At 37.0% G+C, this 19,871-nt stretch overlaps 1 protein-coding gene across 1 annotated transcript in view; it reads left to right on the top strand.

Moving 5' to 3' along the window:
• The window catches only part of LOC136249186 (ubiquitin carboxyl-terminal hydrolase 40-like), a 42,022-nt gene that overhangs the window by 1,020 nt on the left and 21,131 nt on the right, over window positions 1-19,871 (top strand). The window contains exons 2-19 of the mRNA XM_066041138.1: window positions 1,069-1,139; window positions 1,324-1,437; window positions 3,032-3,157; window positions 7,522-7,560; window positions 7,669-7,815; window positions 8,548-8,634; window positions 9,872-9,981; window positions 10,103-10,175; window positions 10,297-10,434; window positions 10,485-10,553; window positions 11,443-11,711; window positions 12,041-12,192; window positions 12,240-12,321; window positions 12,545-12,641; window positions 14,304-14,384; window positions 14,983-15,076; window positions 15,132-15,205; window positions 15,425-15,562. Coding sequence (XP_065897210.1) covers window positions 1,069-1,139; window positions 1,324-1,437; window positions 3,032-3,157; window positions 7,522-7,560; window positions 7,669-7,815; window positions 8,548-8,634; window positions 9,872-9,981; window positions 10,103-10,175; window positions 10,297-10,434; window positions 10,485-10,553; window positions 11,443-11,711; window positions 12,041-12,192; window positions 12,240-12,321; window positions 12,545-12,641; window positions 14,304-14,384; window positions 14,983-15,076; window positions 15,132-15,205; window positions 15,425-15,562 — 1,961 coding nt within the window. The remainder of the gene's footprint in view (window positions 1-1,068; window positions 1,140-1,323; window positions 1,438-3,031; window positions 3,158-7,521; window positions 7,561-7,668; window positions 7,816-8,547; window positions 8,635-9,871; window positions 9,982-10,102; window positions 10,176-10,296; window positions 10,435-10,484; window positions 10,554-11,442; window positions 11,712-12,040; window positions 12,193-12,239; window positions 12,322-12,544; window positions 12,642-14,303; window positions 14,385-14,982; window positions 15,077-15,131; window positions 15,206-15,424; window positions 15,563-19,871) is intronic.

Below are 19,871 nucleotides of genomic sequence, written 5' to 3'. Positions count from 1 at the left end.
GGGCTAAATGTTAAAACCAAAGTTTCTAATACATACAACAATGTCAAAGTGTACCATCACCAACTTGTGGTACTTATGTATTGCTGCTTAATCATGACACATACAATTGACAAAAAATGGTATTTTTGCATAATTAGTGAAAATTATCACGAATTTTTCCTCAGAAGATTTATTTATGCCCACTTACTCACTGTTTTTGTGATAAGCTCACATGTATGTTCAACTACATGTGTCTTAGCACATCTTCTAAACACAATGGAACTTCAACATATGTGCATAGAATTCCAACTTCACACCAGCTAGCTGTATGGATCCCTAATAACTATCTCAATGGCTTGCAGATCTTAATTATGTGCACAATGACATCTGCTCACAAGGTGAAACTTTTCCCACAAATGACCTCTCATGTGTGCCATGAATTTTATTCTTAGGTAGCTAAAATGTTTCAACATTATGGCTACACATTAAGGTATACTGAATTGATAAATAAAATTGGACAGTAAGCACTTCTCTTAAAAGATTGTATCCTGCATAACTAACTGAATGTGCTATATAATCAGTAAGAGATGGCTACAAGTAACCATAGTTAAATGTTACCAAGACTTCATAATATATATACTGAGGAGAGTATCCTACGTATTGTGAAGTTATGACGTAGCACTTCTGGGTTCGCCCATTTTTCTTTGTATAATTAATGATGTCATTAGTTGAACATGATATCTATTGAACGCGTGCCTAACAACGTTGTTAGCAACCAAATTTACTCCAGCTCTAAGCGTTTCTCACCGAACTATAATCGTTTCCTCATGGGTTAAGACCGCTTTGTAGGCGTTTCTTGCTAGGCCATTTGTGTGTGAATACGACTATCCTGAGCATCATGAGTGTGAAATAGTACTAATGATTCTTGCACTTTTGTGGCTGCTTGTACGTCACGAACCACAACATCTTGTCGTTACGTCATAACTTCACGATACGTCCTTCTAAAGAGGTATATGAGAGTAGGATACTCTCCTTAGTATATATATTATGAACTCTTGATGTTACTGGTTTGTAAATATCCTACTGTAGAGTCTTTATTTGCTGTGGGGGAAGATGAACTGGGAACTCTGTCTGATGATGAGAGTGCTGATAACTCAATGGTGGGTTATTCATGAATTTTTAATCCTGACCACTAGAATACTGTTTGTTTACTAGCTACTGAATCCATTACATTAAATGCTTGTAATAAATTAATGACTGTTGCAATATTGTTGTCTTTACCTGTCCAGTGTTTGTCACATTTGTTGCAACTTTGTGTGTCTGTGTGGTATATCATTATTTCAGGTGCGAGTTATTCCTATACAACTCCAGCGGTTGCTAGCCAACCTGTTACTATTACATCAACAAAGTGCCAGCGTAGATGCCCTCACCAGCAGTTTTGGTTGGTCAAACAATGAGGTGGGTGTGTGTGATACTGTCCGATGAACTTGTTGTGGTTAACTGAGTGATGTACAGTATAGACGTTAGGTCGGTGGCCAGTAAGCCATATAACATCCTTTTGTGAGTAATCCTGTTGTTGTGAACTGGTTCAACAGGCCTGTTCATACAAGCTGATTCAGCTACTTGGACAGGTGTGATACATGAAGTTTTGTGTAGCAGCACAGACAGGGTGTTGCTGTTTTTTACATTCCAATTCTCTTTTGTGTTTGTACTATATAGACAATAGTAAGGACCCTCCACTATTTACAGTAGTCTACTGGAGTAACTGTTGCAGCTCAAATGACACACAGAAGTATTTTCTCAACTGTTTTATATTATCTGTTTATCGTGTTTTCTTGCACAAACAAAACCTCAAGCTGCTCTTTATTTCTGTTTGCTACAGAGGGGACACGTTTCACTCAAAGCTATAACCCTGGTAGCCTATAAGATCTGCTACGTTGTTTTCTGCTGTTGAACACCCAAAGAGAGGGTTGTGCACAAACCCTGTAGAGTCACTAAGCCTATATATTTCAGACCATTGAAAAGAAACCCAACTCAGATTTAAGCTTACCCGTGTGGAAGTATAATATGGACTTCATTTAAAATTCTTATATGCTGGCCGTTAATGGTTTGCTCACGTGGGTGCATATGGTCAACCATACATACGTAGAGACAGGGACACACACGTTTAATTCAATAGTAGACTGCAGTCACTTCACAGAATGGAACTAGTGACAATTTATTAAAGCCAAGTGAAGGCAATTTGTGGTCACGTGCCTAGTTTCCTTGCTCCATAAGTAGTTTGATTGCACATATTTAAAGATAACAGGAAAGCTCTTGTAAACTACCTATTTGTGCATGTCTGATTGTCGCCTCCTAATAGTGTTGAATCATTCGGCTTTTTTAATGTAAAGGGCCATACCCTACATATTTGAAAAGTTGCCCTAGCAAATTTCACTATTGAGCATAAATGGAAGATTGCTACTATTGTTGTTTGGTAGATTGGCTGAAAAACGAGATGATTAGGTCAAATCAGCTCAAGAAATAATGGTGAAACCACAGGGCTGCAGAAAGCATTGACTCTATTTTACTATTCTATATGCCTTTGGATCATCTTGCAGTGTACGTTGAACCACTGGTGTGCTTTAGTTAGGATTCTATAGCGCACATGCTAATCAGCTCATTAAAGCACATTATTGGGAGTAATGTAATACAAGTGACGTATCGTATAATATAATATGTGATTAAACAACCCACAAGTTGTCTACACAGCGTAGCTAAAATGAGTGGGCAGATGCCGATTCCTAGCAAGCGGCTAAGTAAACCAAAAATGGTATGAATTTCATTACTAATTTGTTACTAAGGAAATTTCACCTGCAAAGCAAAACCAATTACCGCATAGTTACTTATGAATATCATTATAATTATATTAGTGTCTGGGGATGACTGAGCGTGAGGGAAACCATCCAAAGAGAGTCTTGGTAATGTATCTAATCTACATAACTAATTTCTGTACACCATTAGTGGTAAAGTAATGTAATATTGTACATTATAAGTGCTGTATGGTTTACAGGAACTCCAGCAACACGATGTGCAAGAACTAAATAGAATCTTGTTCAGTGCAGTGGAGTCTTCTTTAGTTGGGACCTCAGGTGAACAACTGATATCAAAGTTTTATCATGGGAGGTCAGTGCAGCAGGTACGTATATAATTTGTGTTTGTGTGTGTGTGTGTGTGTGTGTGTGTGTGTGTGTGTGTGTTTGTGTGTGTGTGTGTTTGTATTAGGCTGTGAGCAGATGTGATCCCAATTCTTTTGATTACACCATTAATTGAAGATGTACTGTAATTGGCTCGTGTATATATCACTACTGACTATTTCAGAAGGGTATTATCCCTCATTATAATAGTATCTGTGTATGGCAGCTGTGACTATTAGTCGTATCCGGTATCCTAGCCGCCCACCAAATATAGTAATATCAAAGAGGTGAACATGTGTTCACTCCCAATGGTTTTGTACTGGAACAAGCATGTTGTCATGTTGTAAACATGTTTGTACCCCTGAATCGTCCATGCTAGATGTATGGGATATTTTTAAAGCCTCATAACTCACTTGTTCTTTTTGATTAACAGTTCTGGCATTTTACCTACTAAATTTTTGGGCAGCTGACCCATGTAACAAGAGTTAGTAACAAGAAACTAGGGCACAGGTGAACGCTAACAGACATGTAGATATGTAGTTTCATTAAATTATGATTATTAATTAAAACGATCTTTTAGTAAATCCCACAACAGTCTTTTATGATATAGCCCTACTATTAACAGTAGTAAACTTGCCATGGTCGTACAGTATGTATTTCTGTTGCAGTATGGAGTTATCAAATATGCTCATGTGCAGTAGCCAGTCTATGAATTCTTAATTTATTTCTTGAGTCTTTCCTTTGTAAATACAACTGCAGCAGCTCTTGATGGTAGACACTCAGTAATAAAGCAATGATGCTAAACAAATGTTGTAGGTGACTTATTTAAACAAAACAAGATATTATGTGACAGGTGTGAGGCGTGACCATCGTTGGTGGCAGCATTTGATCTATTGTCAATGCTCACCAGTTTAGCAATGTTTGCCATATACATACAATTTTCCGGTATATTATGATCACAAAGTTTGACGTATGTGTATGCGTACCATGACTATATTGGCATATTTTAAGGTTCACTGTAGTTTTTCATGAATACCAGAAATGCTATGACATACTCAGTGAAGTAATAGTATGTAAGTTCTGATCTCCCTCATACATATGGGACATTACAGTGTAGGATTGGAATTTAGGAGTGTCCTAATTTCCAGTACACCTCATGTACTCCCAGTGGGTGAGGACTTCATCCTACATCTCAGTTGTATCCTGTTGTTAGTTGACCAGGGTGTGATGGTGACGATACAATCACATGATTTTGAGATTTTTAAAACTAGGTCAAATTTGGGTTCTTAATTTAGTTGCTTTTATGTACTATTATGTATGTGTTTAACAGAAACCTGTTGACAATTTCTTACTTAAGATTATAGCAGTTAGTTTTTAAAAATGGTTTCTTAAATCATGTGTGTGTCCCTTTGTGTGTGTATGTAAGCGATGAGGATCATTTTTCAGCATGTTGAAAATAATTATTAATTGTTTTACTGCATGGGGACCCTGTTTTTTAAGAATTTATTTAAACCAGTGGGTGAAAACTTTTATGTACAGGCTATAGACTCAGGTAGCAAGCTATCATGCTGTATAGCATGTGTGTAATTATTATGAGCACACTACGTCTTGTCATGGGTCATGGTTGAAGGCTGTCACTCAGGAGCTCGAGGAGAGCTACCTGAAATAAAGCAAACAAAAAAAATTATCCAGCTATGCTAGAATTCATAGACAGTCTTGATAGAGTAAACCCATTCTTGTTGCCATTGTCATACGTGTCATACAAGTCAAGAAACAGAGCATGTGTACAGATTACAATAAGTATTTGGTGACCTTCATATGTACGACTGATATAGCTGGTGTCGACAAGAATTTTGATAAAAGAAAAGGTTGACGAATCGGTTAAATTCATCAACTTTAAATGTACGTGTTTAGATGATTTCTTGATTTTTGTCTTTTTTATTTGTCAAAGCTGATGAAACTTGGGTTCGTCAACCTTTCATTCCATCAGAACATTTCCTGTCGTAAGGTATAGGCACCTAATAAGTTTTGATTACCTCTGAAAAACTATAAGCACATAATATATCTAACAACAAGACTCTACTGTGATATTTGATGTGAAGTTGTAGACAAGAAAGATTACCATATCACACCAGTAGTGTGTACTTTACTACTATAATTGTGTTAACAACCTTATCCTGTTGTCAACATAAAAATGACACATAAAAATGACTCCATAAAAATGACTCCTACGGTGGTAGAAGACTTTATTTCTTGCATATTATTATGGTGGCATGTGCAGTACAGTTAATGTCACTGATTGGATTACACTAAACTGTAACTGCAACACACATTTGTGAGAACAAGTACTTCATAGATTATTTTCATAATTGGATTCCTCTAATTATTCCTACTTTTAAAACTCTTTCAATACTCTAATACATTAGTACAGGAGATAGGACATCCACCTATTGTATATCATAATTTTGACATTTTATGTGAGTCTCAATAGTCGTAATACAAAACTAGCAAACAATAGCCTTGAAGTTTATGTGAAGTTCTATACCCCAGTGAGCCCCATTTTTGGTTGGTTATTGATAGGTAATATGCAATTAAAAGCAAATGGCACGCAACACATCAGGATATGAAGGACACTGATCATTGATGCTGCATGGTGTAGTTTTTGTGTATGGTTATAACAAGAGTTCATAATATTTATAACTACTTGACAAACTCTTGGTTGTAGCGTTGTATGTTTGTGGCTAACCAAGTTGATATTAAACCAGCTGCTGTTGGGTAACCTTCACATGCATAAACATGTACAAACTTTCCCTCCATTTATCCTCCCAACATGTGGTGGCAACTGGTACTGGTGAATATTTTATTTCAAAAATCCCATGGATATTTTAAATAAAAGCTAATAGCCTGGTGAGAAAGTAGAATACTACACTGTACTAACACTCTCAAGCTCATGCTAAGAATGCATACATTTATCACCAGACTACAAAGCCTTTTAATTTGTCATGTTGTCAAAGCTATTGTACATGTAGGGGAGGAGTGCAATGTAGGGGTTCCATGGGATAGTGCCAATGGCTAATACCATATCTTAGCTCAAAGGGGTGGGTAGGTATAAACAGGGCACCAAGGACCAGGGGACCCAGGATCTTCGAGAATCCAACTCTTTGGAATTTTATACGCTTCACAATATTCTATACTTGTACTAGGCACCTCTACATAGTCTTGCGTGGCTAAGCGCATGGCCAATCCACTTTCCCCCTATCACAGTGTCTCATACGATGTTTACCCAGTCCCAAGGAATAAGGACATGTCTGCGGGGACGTGAGAATGCCCTGTGCTATATATGGAGCTTGGAAAAGCTTGTGGACACCTCTCATGAGTTGATAAATGTTTTTGGCAGCTATGTCAGTGTTTAATTTGTGGGCATGCATTTTATGAGTTATGAGTGCGATGTGTCTTTGTAGCTTTTATATTCTAGTTATATGGAAAAATACCACGCCAGAGTGCTATTTTTTTTTTCCATATTGCATAAGCGTGGTGGTGCTTTAACTGGTTTAAAGTACTTTCTGGTCATCTTTGTTTGGAGTGTTCATTTTGTAGACTTGAACTGCATCGGTTTTCGGCCATCAGATGATCGGTAAGTATCTATATAGCACAAGCACGCAGTGCTGTATTTTCCTTTCAGGAAATAATAGTACTCTTATTTGTTTGATCTTCGCCCACGCAAGTGCTTTAAAACAGTGTTGTGTGTTCTTGTGTGAAGATAAAGTAGATAACAACCAAACTCCATGAGCAGCAGCACATGTACTAATGAGATATACCTGGTTGAACATGTGCTTACCTGTTCACCACAAAATGAATTTGTTATGACAACCCCACCATGATTGATTGTGTAAATTTCACAAGCTATTACAGATTTATTTTTTTTAACTTGTACCTTTGAAAATTTCCCTTAATTTTACTCATTAACATATTGACACTAAAATGATTAAAGATCATTATCTTGTTTATCACATATCAGTAGTACAGTAACCAGATTTGTGATGAGGCTTTTGTCCCATATCCCATTTCCAATTAGCTATAAGTTCCCTCATGAATGATGTGATGGTCGTGTTACTGTGGGACTGGTCTACTCGAGGGCATTTCCTGCACTGTAAGGGCAAAGATTGCAACCCCTAAAACCTGGCTTCTCCTACGTAATAGGTACCTTTATGGTACAAACTTGAATGTCAAAATGTCCCTAATATAACCGTTCTCATTATATCGTGGGTGTTATGGCACAAATGGATTGGTTGTCACTGTGTCGTTGACCTGAGTGTGATAATATGACCTCTTGTTGCTGCTTTACATGTGTATGTACTTTTGGCAGATTGTGTGCAAGAAATGTGGGAAAATCAGCAGCAGAAATGTGAGTACTACAAGCAAATATGTAACTTAAAACTATGAATGTGTTCTGGAATGTTGTATAGTGTAACCTTCTACAACTAGTATTGTATGACTGGTGTTGACAATGTAGGAGGACTTCCTTGACATCAGTATCCCCGTGTCTACAAATGATACACTCCAGCAAGCACTGGAGGAACAGTATGTACTTACAGAATTACTTGAAGCTGCAAACCAATATCGTTGTGGCGTGTGTGACCAGCTGGTGGATGCAACCAGGGTATGTACCTGTGGGATGCAGCTTTGACGTGTTTGTTTATTAGGTAGTCACATTGGCAGGGTATTTAGGGGATTTCTGTAACCATTTTTAGTGTAATGAATCTCATAACAAACTTAAAATTCACTAAATGGCAGTTACCAAGCATCATAGGACACTTTGAGTACATACATAACTGCTAGTTCCTGCCATGAAAATAGTTTGAATTTATTCACCTCAGCTTAAGGTACTGATAGTATGCCTTCATACACTAAAGGTTGCTGGAAATTCTATAGCTACCAGTGCAACATATAGGGTATATGTTCTTGTGTGGATATCATACCTGTAGTTTTACACTATAATTTACCACACATCAAGTTACTGTATAGTTGCAATTGCACATTCTTGACTCATCTCCAGTTTAGTTTCAAGGAGCACATATTGACATCAGAGCCTTAATATTCTGCATACAGTAATAAAACACTACTTTATGTCATAAGGAAATAAACTATATAAAGGGAAGCTATCACTAAACAGACTAGACTCACTGTTCCATTGTCTATGTGGTCTCTGTGTTGTCCAAGATGGTATATGTGGCCTGACTTTTCAATAACTGTTCATTATGTGATTATGTGCTGAAAGAGAATGTTATTGGCCAGAAACCCCCTGGATGTTTAGGGTTCACTGGTGGTGTTAGTGTAGGGTGGCTAATTGACCACTGGGCTGTGCTGTGATAACCAAACTTATCATTGGTAGAATTGTCACATCGACAAACTTCCCCTGATCCTCACCTTCGCCCTGCTGCGGTTTTGTTATGACTTCAACAAAGGAGAACGTTATAAGGTGAGGTACTTTTTATGGTCGCCTGTGGTTTATTGAAGTCATGGTGTGATCTGGTTCACATATAGTATTAATTGTTTGATTTAATAACTGTTATCCAATAATTAACGGTAGTTTTTTTCTCGTATGAATGAAGTCAAGTGTAACTTGTTGATTTAGTATACGTACCGTTTGTTTGTGTGTATGGTTAGTTGGTCGTGATACATGATTATAGCATATAAATTCATCTGGCGATCATATGTTCCTCACATATAAGTCTTAACTATGTTTTGTTTCCATCTGTTATTGTTTACATCCTTTCTTTTAAAGCCTGTATTCTAGAGATATAGCCAAACATTGATTTCTTTTGCTCATCCCGGCATCTTCATTACAATATGGCTTATAAGGATCATTAAAGATGGTAACTATATGATCCGTTTGATTTGGATTATGATTAAGTCTTTTTTTAAATAATGTATTTACTGAATATGCCAGCAATAAAGTTTGAGGTGCTCTGCTCTGCAAACAGTTTAGGTTTCATAATTTTTCCACCAGATCTAGAGTGACTCACCTGCTGCTGCCTCCAGACAAGTATTGAACTTATCTATCTATTTACTGTGTCCTTAATCTTTTCCCTGAATTAATTTTCTACCTTATGGCTACTACTGCTTTCTCTTGGCTCAGACAGTTAGTTTTATAACCAGATTCCACTATCTTGAGGGCTCATGGAATATTCAAGAGAAAAACCTGCACCTTTGCTAACTTTATCAATGATTTCACCCTCTACACTTTGTACTGACAAGTCATAATGGTTGACAAGTCATAATGGGTTTTCTCTGAACACCATGTTGAGAAGCAACTCCAAGAAAACGTTAAGAAATTTGTAGGTAATATAATAATAATGAAAGAAGTAAACAAGAACCTTAGCTGCACCTGATGGTATTCCTGTTCTTGATGCCAAAAGCTTTTCTTAGCTGGATTATAAAGCTGCTGGATTATAAAGCTGCTGGATTATAAAGCTGCTGGATTATAAAGCTGCTGGATTATAAAGCTGCTGGATTATAAAGCTGCTGGATTATAAAGCTGAAGAAAATGTTGTGAAGGTCACTAGCTAATTTACAGTGACCTCATTTCAGCTGGTATAGCAAAAATTTATGGTGTTACAAAAATTTATGAAGGATGTTTACTTTAGCAGTGTAAAGACTTATTTATTATCCACAGAACTTCCTGTAACCTCCTCTTCATTGTATGCTATCTATAGGATACCAGCAAGTTGGCATTCCCCATCAGTTTGGACATGTCCCCATACTGCAGCAGTACAGACAATGATGGTACCATGGAGTATGACCTATTCTCTGTTGTCATTCATAGGTGAGTAGATTCCTCTCATAACTCTCTTCCTAATGGACACCTTGTGTAGACTTTCCTGTTGCAGTAGTCATTGTTCTTATAATAACAACTATTAAATTGTTTTGTTTTCTATATTTTCTAGCGGCAGTACACATTCTGGCCACTATACAGCTTATATCAGGGATGTGGATAACCTTGGCAACTGGATACATCCAGTAATTCATTAAATACATGAATTATTACACTTTTACTTAATAAATACACAAAACTATATAGCTATTAGTTAATTAATTATTACATATGTATTTTGAGAAATATTACTTGTAATGGTTTTAGGAAGATGAGCCTGTTCAGATGCAAGCTGACCCAGAGTCTGGTAGTGTGGACTTCATCAATTTTGATTCACCTCTGGAGCTGCTACAGACTCTGCTGAATCAAGTGGGAGGGGCTGCCACTGTAAACAAACTCTGCAAGGTAGCTGTTACCCACAAATACAATTTTTTTACAAACCAATTTTTTTGCAGGCTATGCAAGACCAAACAGGCGTCACCTGGAATAAGAGATTCAAGAAGCAACATGGGCCATTGAATAAAGTGTGTCCCTAATATATTAGTTTGCATCTTTCACCACCTCCTGCAGATCAATAGAACTATTGGGAATAGTTAATGCTATATATCGGGTCAAAGACATGTTATCCTGGTACTTCCCTACCATGCTATTATAGAAGAATGCAACAGAATTATTGTTATAGAAAGCAGATTTAGTAGACAATCTTCTCTCTTTGTTCTCTCAAAGTAAACAAAGCAGCTATGTACTGATGACCAAGGGTAATTCTTTGCTGACCAAGTCTGCCCACCTATAGACGCAGCATCCTGCAGACTGCATTACACCCACACAATCCACTGATAAAAATACTTTAACAATTTAGTCATGTGACAGTCATGTGACAATAGTAAATGTGTATGAAGGAAGTAGTGGTGTTTAGTTAGTGTACCAGTGGTCACTGATGGGTCGTGCTGGATTGTATGTCTTTTGACAAATGTGAAGGGAATTTTGTTTGTATTGAAATTCAATGCAATCCTGCGTTTTAATGGCTGCATGCTTTGACTGCATACATTGACCTACAACAACAAACTGCTTGATTATTGCATGCAGTCTTATTGCTGTAGGATACAAAGTTTTGGTGAATTTGGCGTGTTAAACAAGTAGTGTAATGCTAGGGATAATACCCTTCAGTAGTGATATATACATGAGCCAATTACATCCCAATGTATTTTATCTCGCCAAATGTTTGTATCGTACGGTATATGGGGCTGCATGATTTAGACATTTCAATTGATTAATCATGCAGCAATTCTTTGCCACTTTGTATGTGCATATGTGACAATAAAAATCAAAAATTCACAAATATATTCACATACATAGATAAACTATATAAGATTGTATGGGGTTTTGAAATGTGTTTTTCTTGTAATTTTCCAGTTTTTAAAAAATAATTCTGACATATTTACAATCGATGATGTGGGTACAGTGAGCATTAAACAGATTAAGGATGAGGCTAAAGGAGAGACCCAGGACTTGAGTGATGCTGCTATAGTGGTGCAGAGCACATCAGGGAAAACTGATGATGATGGTGAAGTGAATGACAATCTACCATCGATTGCAGAAGCTGCTCTGAAAATTGAAGAACCATTTAATAGTGCCACTGCTAATGATAATGACAACCCAGCTAAGACTGCTAAACCAATGAGGTAGTTCAGTGAAACCTCATTAATAGGCTACTATAGGTCCAAATATGGACTACTTATGTAGTTTAGAACCTACTAGTAATGGCCACTATAATGAGGTAGTCTTAATAAAAGATGAACTGTATATACTGGTATGATTAGGGGAATCTCCACATATTTTATTGCATTTAAGACTTCTCAATAGTTTTCGGGAATATTGAATGTAATCGGATCTGCATACATTACTGCATAGCCAGACACATATGTGTTTAGGATATGTAAGGTATAGTGAGTTCTTGTAACTTAATTTTTTATAATTTGCATACTTGTTTAACACTACTATGTTGTTACAGGGACCTACCCAGTGTCGGTCACAGATGGTTCGAGTTCAATGACACCTCGGTCCAGCCCATAACGGAAAGCCAAATCTCTAAAATGTTTCAGGGCAAGCAGAGCGCTTACATGCTGTTTTATCGCAGGAAGAGCCTTACAAGGCCAGACGAAGGTATAAATGGGCCTTGTTGTACTTATTTAAAGTTTTTAACTTGTTAGCTATGGGAAATTGCTATTATCAGTTGCCACTCGGCCTGCAAGACGCTGTAGCTAAAGCCAATGAATCACTGAGACAAGAAAGGTGATATGGTTCCTATAAGAGTGTCTATTGTGTATTTTATTTTCAGTGTAGTCATAATTGAACTAGTGTAGGTATAATATGTATTTCATGCTATAGGGTTGTGTATGTATTTATTTTCAACATCAATAATAGAAATATCCCTGGGAATTGATAACTTGGCTTCTTATACGATTATTCTCATGAAAGAAGCAACACACTTTAAATTGTTTTTGTTTTATTCCAGACAAAGTTTTGATATAGCCATGAACACAATTAAACTTCACATCCATTTCTCACAAGAATATGTGTTTGCCAATGGTGCCCTTCAGAGGATAGCAGTGGTAAGATGTTTATCAAGATTTGTAATGATCTCACACAAGATCGTTATATCATGCATAGTTTGTTTTTACAATTGAGTAGTAAAGGAAGAAACAGATTTATAAATTTTTGGGTGTTTGACACAATTTCCTGTTAAAGAAACAGACAAATGACACAGTGATTAAGTCACTAAACTACTTGTTTGTCATAAACATAGTTACTTGTTGCAAGTCACTTTTATATACACAACAATGATTATCACATCACTTGGTTTGCTTTTAAATGAATGATCTAATAATCTTAAAACAATTCACTGGACTCTGTAAACATGCTCTTGAGAGCTAAGTGAAATATTGAAAATCATTGGGTGTGTGTGTGTTTATCTGTGTTACCAAGGTATTCTATAGGTTGCTTGGTTTTTAGTAGCAGAGTTGTGTGCATTATATTTAACCTGTTCAGATTAGAGGATGTTATTAATGCTTGATAATAATATTGCACATTTGTACTATACATGGAATTGATGGTGTTCTTGTTTGTTTGTTTAAGTTTTTTATATATTATTTATAAAACAGTAAAAGACTGTTGTTTCCATATCTATCTTGTAATTGAAATCTATGTTCTTTGAGAAGAATTGTATGGTTATAGTATGTTCACGTTGAGCTGAACCCTGAAAAACAGTTAACAATTAAAAGTGGATTTTATCTCAACAGAGTTAACATTTCAGCCAACCAGATGATTATTGGTAACAACAAAGGTGTTAACAACAGACACATACAATTTGGCTCCATTAAAAGTTCGGGAAAGGGCTGTAATGGACACTGTATTTATATGGCTTCTCCATAGGAAATGTATTGTGAAAATTTTCAATGGCCATAAATATGATGTCAAACATTTGAACAAAAAGATTTTGAAATATTTTTAGCGGGTCAAGCAGTACTACAAATGAGCCAAATTTAAAGATCATGTGTAATTGCATCCATGAGTTATTAAATGTTTTTGAGGATTCAGCTCAATGTGAACATACTATAGTCCACTCATATTTTCCATGTTAAATCCATGATTTGGATGTGTATTTTTGTAAAACTAAATATTAATATCTTTAAAAATGTGTTGATATGACTATAGACACCCGAATATTAACCAAATAGGGAAATGAGCCACCCCACTGTACTTGAAAATCTAGATACTCTAATAGAACAGTCAGGGACAGCTGAGAATGTTAATATTTCCTAACCTGGAAAACATACCAAATCAAATGGTGACAGGTACAATGTAGTCATTGTGAGAATGATGTTTTGAGAATGTTAACAATCATTTTCAGATTCACAATGGTCAAGTAGGATTGGTAAAGTTGATCATTAAAATGTTTTGCTGTAATACTTAGACCTCCTGTGCTCCTCTGTCCAGTAGAAGTTACTTGACTGCTGAATAATGTAGACTTTTCCTGGCCAAATTATCACAGCAAATCTGTGAGAGATACCTACTATTGTATTTACTGGTAAAAGTCACAATGGTGACTATACACTTTGTGTAGCTGAGTAATTCCATGACATTTTATAGACTCTTAAGTGACTGGCAACCATATTTCAAAATATCTGTCACCTCATATTGTCATAAGAGACACTGATATGCTACTGAGCTATATTTGTAATTGTATGTCATCTTGTTCATTTGTCTACCAATAGCAAAATGAGTCAACTGAAGTCACCACTGTTAGCATAGACAGGAGGAAAACAATATTTGAGCTAAAACAGATGATCGTTGATGTACGTAAATATCTCTCTGTACTTTGTATGATATGCATTTTTTTCAAAAGAAGACCAACTATGTCTGTAAATATACTGGTTTTCTTTAATGCCCAGATTTTGTTATGTTGTAAGGGGACAACAATCATGATGCAATGGGACAACAATCATGATGCAATGGGACAACAATCATGATGCAATGCGACAAATTCTTTTTGTTGTGTTACACCATTTGAGTATAGCATGTCTAGAGGCAGACCTTTGCAGCCCTCCTGGTAGTCTACAAAGATAGATGCAAGTTACCCCCCTTTTCACACACCATGGTAACACATTCTTTATACTGGTGTGATGTAACAATGGTTGACCCTCCCAGACAACACATGGTTACTGTTCCCCAAGGGACTATGGGTATTCCCCTATTTATCTTTGTAGCCTTACTTGGTTGTATTGCTGGCCAACCCTTGTCTTATAAGTAGTATGACTTCTGGGAACCCACAAGTGCTGCATAGCACAAATTTGCATCTTACAGTGTTTGTGGTCTCTTGTCAATACCACATGAGTAATAGTCAAAGTTTTATAAATCTTCTCCTTTTGTTTGACGTTTTTGCTATTTCTACAGACACCAGGTGGAGCATTCCATGCTAGTAAGGACTTGGTACTACACACAGCTAAGAAATTACCGGCTGGTCTCCATCTGTATGACTGTGTCTCAGGTTAGACCTCGTTGTGTTGTTAGTGGTCAGGTTGTGACAAGTATGTGTCCTGTAGGGGATGACTCACTGCCTGTGTTGACGACTGAGATCAAAGATGGTAGCCAGCTGTTTGTGTGGGATGGATTTCAAGTTAGTAATGTCTGTATTATGTGTATGTTGTTTGTGTGTGTGTATGCGCATGCGCATGCATGTGAGTGCGCGCGTGTGTGCATGAGCGTGTGTGTAGTTTACTATACTAAAACATCATATGAAGAAAAATTTCCCCTTACTGATTTCCTTTCCTGCATAGATACCCATTATTATTAGGGTATTATTTTCAGTAATACTACTATTATGTACTGTTAACAGGTTTCGGGAGAAGCAGTTGCCATAGGAACAGATTTGGAGCCGTTACTACTACACATCAGTTACCCTGGAAGTGATGAGGCTACCTGTAGGGAGCTAACTAGTGGCTTCTCCAAACATACCACAATTGAAGAACTGAAGGTAGTTAATCCATGAGTGAATCCTGTCTACATGAGACCACCCTCAGGGTGTCCTTATTAGTAAGGTGTCCTGATTTCAGGCATCTTAAAAGTGTATATATACACAAATACAGCTTTGAGGCAGCATAGCCAAGTGGCTAGAGCATCTCCCTGGTAATCGAAAGGTTCTAGGTTTGATGCCTGGTTATGCCAAGTTGCTTTTGTTGAAACTTTCTCCAGTCTGCCTTGCTGTATGATGGGGACCTAGCGGTATAGCATAAACTGGGGAGGAACCCACTGAACTGTAATGCCAAAGGGTACCTGGTATTGAAGCAAATGTCCAACTGTCCTTGTCTTGCTTAGCGGTGTTAAGGGGTTGATGCGGAACCTTGGGCTCCACAGCCTTTCCCTGTGAAACCCATTACTTGTTCTGTCCCAGGAGGACCTGCCTGCACAGTAGTGTAGTACTTGCATAGTGCACAGGCACCCTAGATCCATCCCGCTAGGTGGCAATGACTGTGCCTTACATGGCTACCAGATACCCTGCATGCCATTTTAGATTACTACAAATGGTACCATAGATAAGTGTCCTGATTATAATATGGTGTACTGTGTGTGCATTACTGTACTGTGACTACTCCTTTGTAATATTGGAAATCCAGGAATTTGGTCTGGCTGTATTAGTTAGATGACTGTGGACTTTGGATGACCACTTTAGTCCATTGAAGTTAGGGCTGTGTGATAACGTGATGACAAAGATAATGATTTTGCCATTGTTGAAATATCAAGATAAATGTCCCAGGACTAGTATTACAGGTAGATTGTACAGTTGTGACCAACCCATTATAGCAATAGTGAAATTATTATCTGCCTTACAATTATTATAACACAAAATGGTAAAACTATTCCATGAAATAATCATTAGGCCCAGCAGAGTAGATTGCCAGTTTCTCACCAGCCACTTCTTCACTTTTGATGCAGGCAGGCAGTCATATTCATTGTTGAAGGAAGTACCAAAATCACAATAACAGCAGCAGACTACAATGGAGTAGGAAGAAACGTTTTCTCATTTTAAAAGATGGCTAGCCTATCTCATCATCAGACATCAGAACGCTTGTACAATAGTAATAACAAATTTTGAAGCAGAAGGGCAGAAAATGATGCAGGCAGGTGATGAGAAATTTGTGAGCCAATTTTTCCTGACCTTATGTGATAAAATGGTTTTAATTGTCAAAAAAAATTTTTTTTTTCATTTTTGCACAACCCTAGTTATACAGTACAATAGTACTGTATATTAGGGGTCACAGAGCTTTGCACTTTCTCATACACACACACAAAAAGCACCAAGCCCAAAAGTGTCTTTGGTACAACCTGAAATGATTATGACTGGATTGATTGTAGAGGTCCTTCTTCATTTTGTTTTGTAGTGCTGTGTAACAGGCTGAACACAGTTGAAAACAAAGTGTAATGGCCACTTTCAGTAATTGATAGTTGGGCACACATTTCAGACGAAAACATAGTCTTGGTGCCATAATAATGCCATATGTGCAGGCTCACCAGTCATAATAATATTACCAATAAAAGAAAACAAATAGGTATAAGGAAAAGTAGTAATTTTAAAATCGGTTAGGGATCAAATACCTCCATAGTAGAGATTAAATGTTCACTAGTATATCTTCAGGTATAGTTGTGTTTCCCTACTTTTGATACCTAATCGAACTTAAAATTCCTACTTTTTCCTTCTACTTGTAGACCTCTAAACTATGACTACCTAGTTGAGCTAAAATACATTTCTAAGTGGTTTGGAGGGTAATATTATATGTCTGTCTGTCTGTTAGCCTTTAAATTTTTTTACTGTTTTTATTTTTTATTATTAAGGAGAATTATTAAGGGAATCAAACTGGGGCTTGTAGTAATAACTGAAAGAAGGAACTGGATTACTTATCTAAACCTTGATCCACAATTTAATCCCTTCTGTGGTGATGCAGTTTACAACTTTCCTCATTTTTATTGCCATTATCGTAAATTTAATTTTCAGTTCCTAAATTTTTCCTTGGTTGTGTTTACCTGCCTTATTTATCACTTCATCCTCATTCATAGTATGGTTTGGTTAACTTGATTTGTATTTGCCTGTTTTCTTCTGTTTTGCCTCCCTATTTGGTAAATTATCTCTGTGCCTATGTGTGTCTGTGTATATGTACTGGATCTGCAAGAACCTCACATGTTTGCGCAACCATAATTTTACAGTAGAATGGATTGAGCACAATGAGTGAAATGTCTGCAATTTTTGCCTACTTATTTTGCGATGAGAAGGAAGGTACTAACAGCAAAACCTGTTATAGTATTTCCTAGAGGAGTTTAAAATTCTTTGTTTCATGTCAGTGTTCCAAAGGGAGTAAGAAGTATGGTTGACCCATAGTTTTTGCCTTTGTCCAAAGGACATAACATACTGAGCAAAGGGTTTACCTGTTTACAGGGAGTGTGATGGTGAAAGTAACATCTCCATAATAAGCTGTTTTGGTAAGCACCTGTAGTTTATTTCCATATTATCACTGCACTAATCCATCTTTCTGTTGTTACCGCTTTGTAGCACTGTAACTTCTAAAGCTCTCAGCTTGTAGGGCTGAAACTTCACTTAACCACTCCTTTGGCTATGTAGATAAAGGAAATGTATTGAAATTCGAAAAACACTGGTTCTTACAGATCTGGACACACATACACACATGCACACACTCACACACAGCTTAATACATTCCAAGAGAAATACATTTTTCCAATCCACAAATCCAATCCAATAACCACATAAAGTTTTAGAATGGAAAAATTTTTACTGCATATGGTTTGCACATGCCTTGTACATTTAGCACATGGTATGCATAGCAACAGAAGCCAACATAAATATAACATGATTAGCTACCATAAGGTAGCATATAGTTTGTATCCCTATAAAGATGTACTGTAGAGAAGGACTGTGGGAAGTTACATAGATCATAATACTAGGAATAGAACTATTGGCTGTTGATAAAACATATTTGGTTGATAAAACATATTTGGTAAAATCACATCATTAAAAAGGTAACCACTATAGTCAGATTTCCTACAATATTTGTATTATGTTTATATGGTTGAAACCATTCATGCAATCTACCATAAGTATTACAAGTTCCCCCACAACAGGTGTTCCCATGAATAGCTATATATAGATGTGAATAGCTATATATAGATGTGATGAAGCTGTTTGCTAACTACCATCAAGTGGGTGGAAATTTTCAGTTTTCAGGACTGACATTTGGTTCACAAAAACTTTACTTGTGAATTGCTAGGAATTAACTGCTTATCTATAGACGACTTGCAGCATGACGTAAATCATCGTAATTGCTAAGCAACCGTAGCTGTCGGCCATGTTTCGGGACAGTGTTGTGGCTGAAAAGCACTTTCTCAGGATTTGGTACAAGCTGTAATGAAGCGAATCAGTGTTGAGTTTTGTTGTAAATACCACCCAGCTCATTAAAAAAGGCGAAGAAGTTAGAATTGGTGAATAATGTATCAAAATTTAATTAGCCACCTACACTGTATTTCACAAAGCCAATGATAAGATCTTCTATTTCGAAATCAGTCCCACTTCCCAGTGCCACTATGCCCAGCGTTTAGTGAATAAATTTTGTTACCTTCATTCTGACCCAATATGCACCATAGAAAGTTGTCTCGAAACATGTCCGCCTAGCAACCATTACTTCACGCGTGCAAGTCCTCTATTCAACATAGGCAGTCGGTATATATGTAAACTTTTTACACTTGAATTTTAGCAAAATCAGTAATTTTCCACTCAATGTATCCAACTGCTGTACTTTGTATGATGTTTTGTTGTGAAAAATCATATATGCCATATTAATGCACACCTTATTGGCCTGTCGAAAAACGATGGCTGGGCCCTGGATCTGAAGAACAACTGGACCTGGCACAAGTATCACTGGTTTCACGTTTGGGATGGAAATCTGCTACACCCACAGTAGAATTTGGTCTGCATTTGGTGGAGCAGGTTCACAAGCACAAAACTTGATGACAAGTTAAATTCCCAGCACGATTACAAGTCCTCCCACAGCTGCAGGCACAGTTAAGTCCTCCAACTGGTAACCACAATAGGACCTCTGATGGAGCTGGTGTGTTACTGGTGCAGCGACAATCACAGGTATGCTCTACACTGGTAATTAGCCAGCAGCAACAAGCTGTAGTATCTACTGGAGAATTCTACCAAGCAGCTGACCAATAATATGCAGCAGACTAATTCCAATTGTCACACACATTCAGATTACCCCTCTTAGGTACTGGCA

Source organism: Dysidea avara, chromosome 3 (genome assembly GCF_963678975.1).
Source record: "Dysidea avara chromosome 3, odDysAvar1.4, whole genome shotgun sequence".
Lineage (NCBI taxonomy): Eukaryota > Metazoa > Porifera > Demospongiae > Dictyoceratida > Dysideidae > Dysidea > Dysidea avara.
This window is presented reverse-complemented; position numbering and strand designations above follow the sequence as displayed.